This window comes from Saprolegnia diclina (genome assembly GCF_000281045.1).
Source record: "Saprolegnia diclina VS20 unplaced genomic scaffold supercont1.33, whole genome shotgun sequence".
In the NCBI taxonomy this organism is placed as follows: domain Eukaryota; phylum Oomycota; class Saprolegniomycetes; order Saprolegniales; family Saprolegniaceae; genus Saprolegnia; species Saprolegnia diclina.
The window spans coordinates 601,330-602,132 of NW_008246100.1; the positions used below are offsets into that span (position 1 = coordinate 601,330).

The window sequence follows — 803 nt, forward strand, 5'->3', positions numbered from 1 at the left end:
TCCAAGAAGCTCTTTATGGTCATGGACTTTGTCCAAGGCGGCGACATGTACGCGCATCTGCGCAAGTTTGGCGCCATGTCGGAGGCCCGCGCGCGCCTCTACATTGCGGAGATTGCGCTAGCGATTTCGCATTTGCACGCGCTGGACATTGTGTACCGCGACCTCAAGCCCGAAAACGTACGTACCACTCTTTGTTTATAGTCTTTTGACTAAATCGATGTGTAGATCTTGTTGGACGCGGACGGACACATCAAGATCACGGACTTTGGTCTGTCGCATTTCTTGGACCCGCCCGAGTACGACGAAGAGCGCGACGAGCAGACACAGGTATTCCATGCCAGTCTTCTTGCATCTTGGCTCTAAACAGAGAGCTCGTGTGACGTAGCATCATTGTGAACGCACCAACTCGCTGTGTCAAGTGACGCACTCGTTCTGCGGCACCGAGTCCTACATGGCGGTACGCTCAACAACATCGCTGACCTCGACAACTCATCGTTTCTGCTGCAGCCAGAGATGCTCTTGCACTTGGGTCACGGCAAGCCCATCGACTGGTGGTGCCTCGGCGTCGTCGCTTGCGAGATGATGACGGGCGTCCATCCGTTCCAGGCCGAGTCGCAGATGCGACAGCTCTTCAATGTCGTCAACGCCGACCCGGTGCTTCCGAGCACCTTGTCGCCCGAAGCAACGTCACTCATCTTTGGCTTGCTCGTCAAGCAGCCCAAGTACCGACTCGGGGCGTACGGCAGCAAGTTTGAGAGCATCAAGTCGCACCCGTTCTTTGCCGGCCTCGACTGGGACAAGCT

The 803-nt window shown here is 56.3% G+C and overlaps 1 protein-coding gene across 1 annotated transcript; it reads left to right on the forward strand.

Moving 5' to 3' along the window:
• Positions 1 to 15: 15 nt before the first annotated feature.
• Positions 16 to 755, forward strand: SDRG_10168 (AGC protein kinase; the record flags this gene model as incomplete). The annotated part of the gene is made up of 5 exons (XM_008616147.1): positions 16 to 177; positions 226 to 268; positions 420 to 457; positions 508 to 708; positions 747 to 755. 5 exons carry the CDS (start codon positions 16 to 18, stop codon positions 753 to 755), a joined length of 453 nt encoding a protein of 150 aa, XP_008614369.1.
• Positions 756 to 803: the final 48 nt, after the last annotated feature.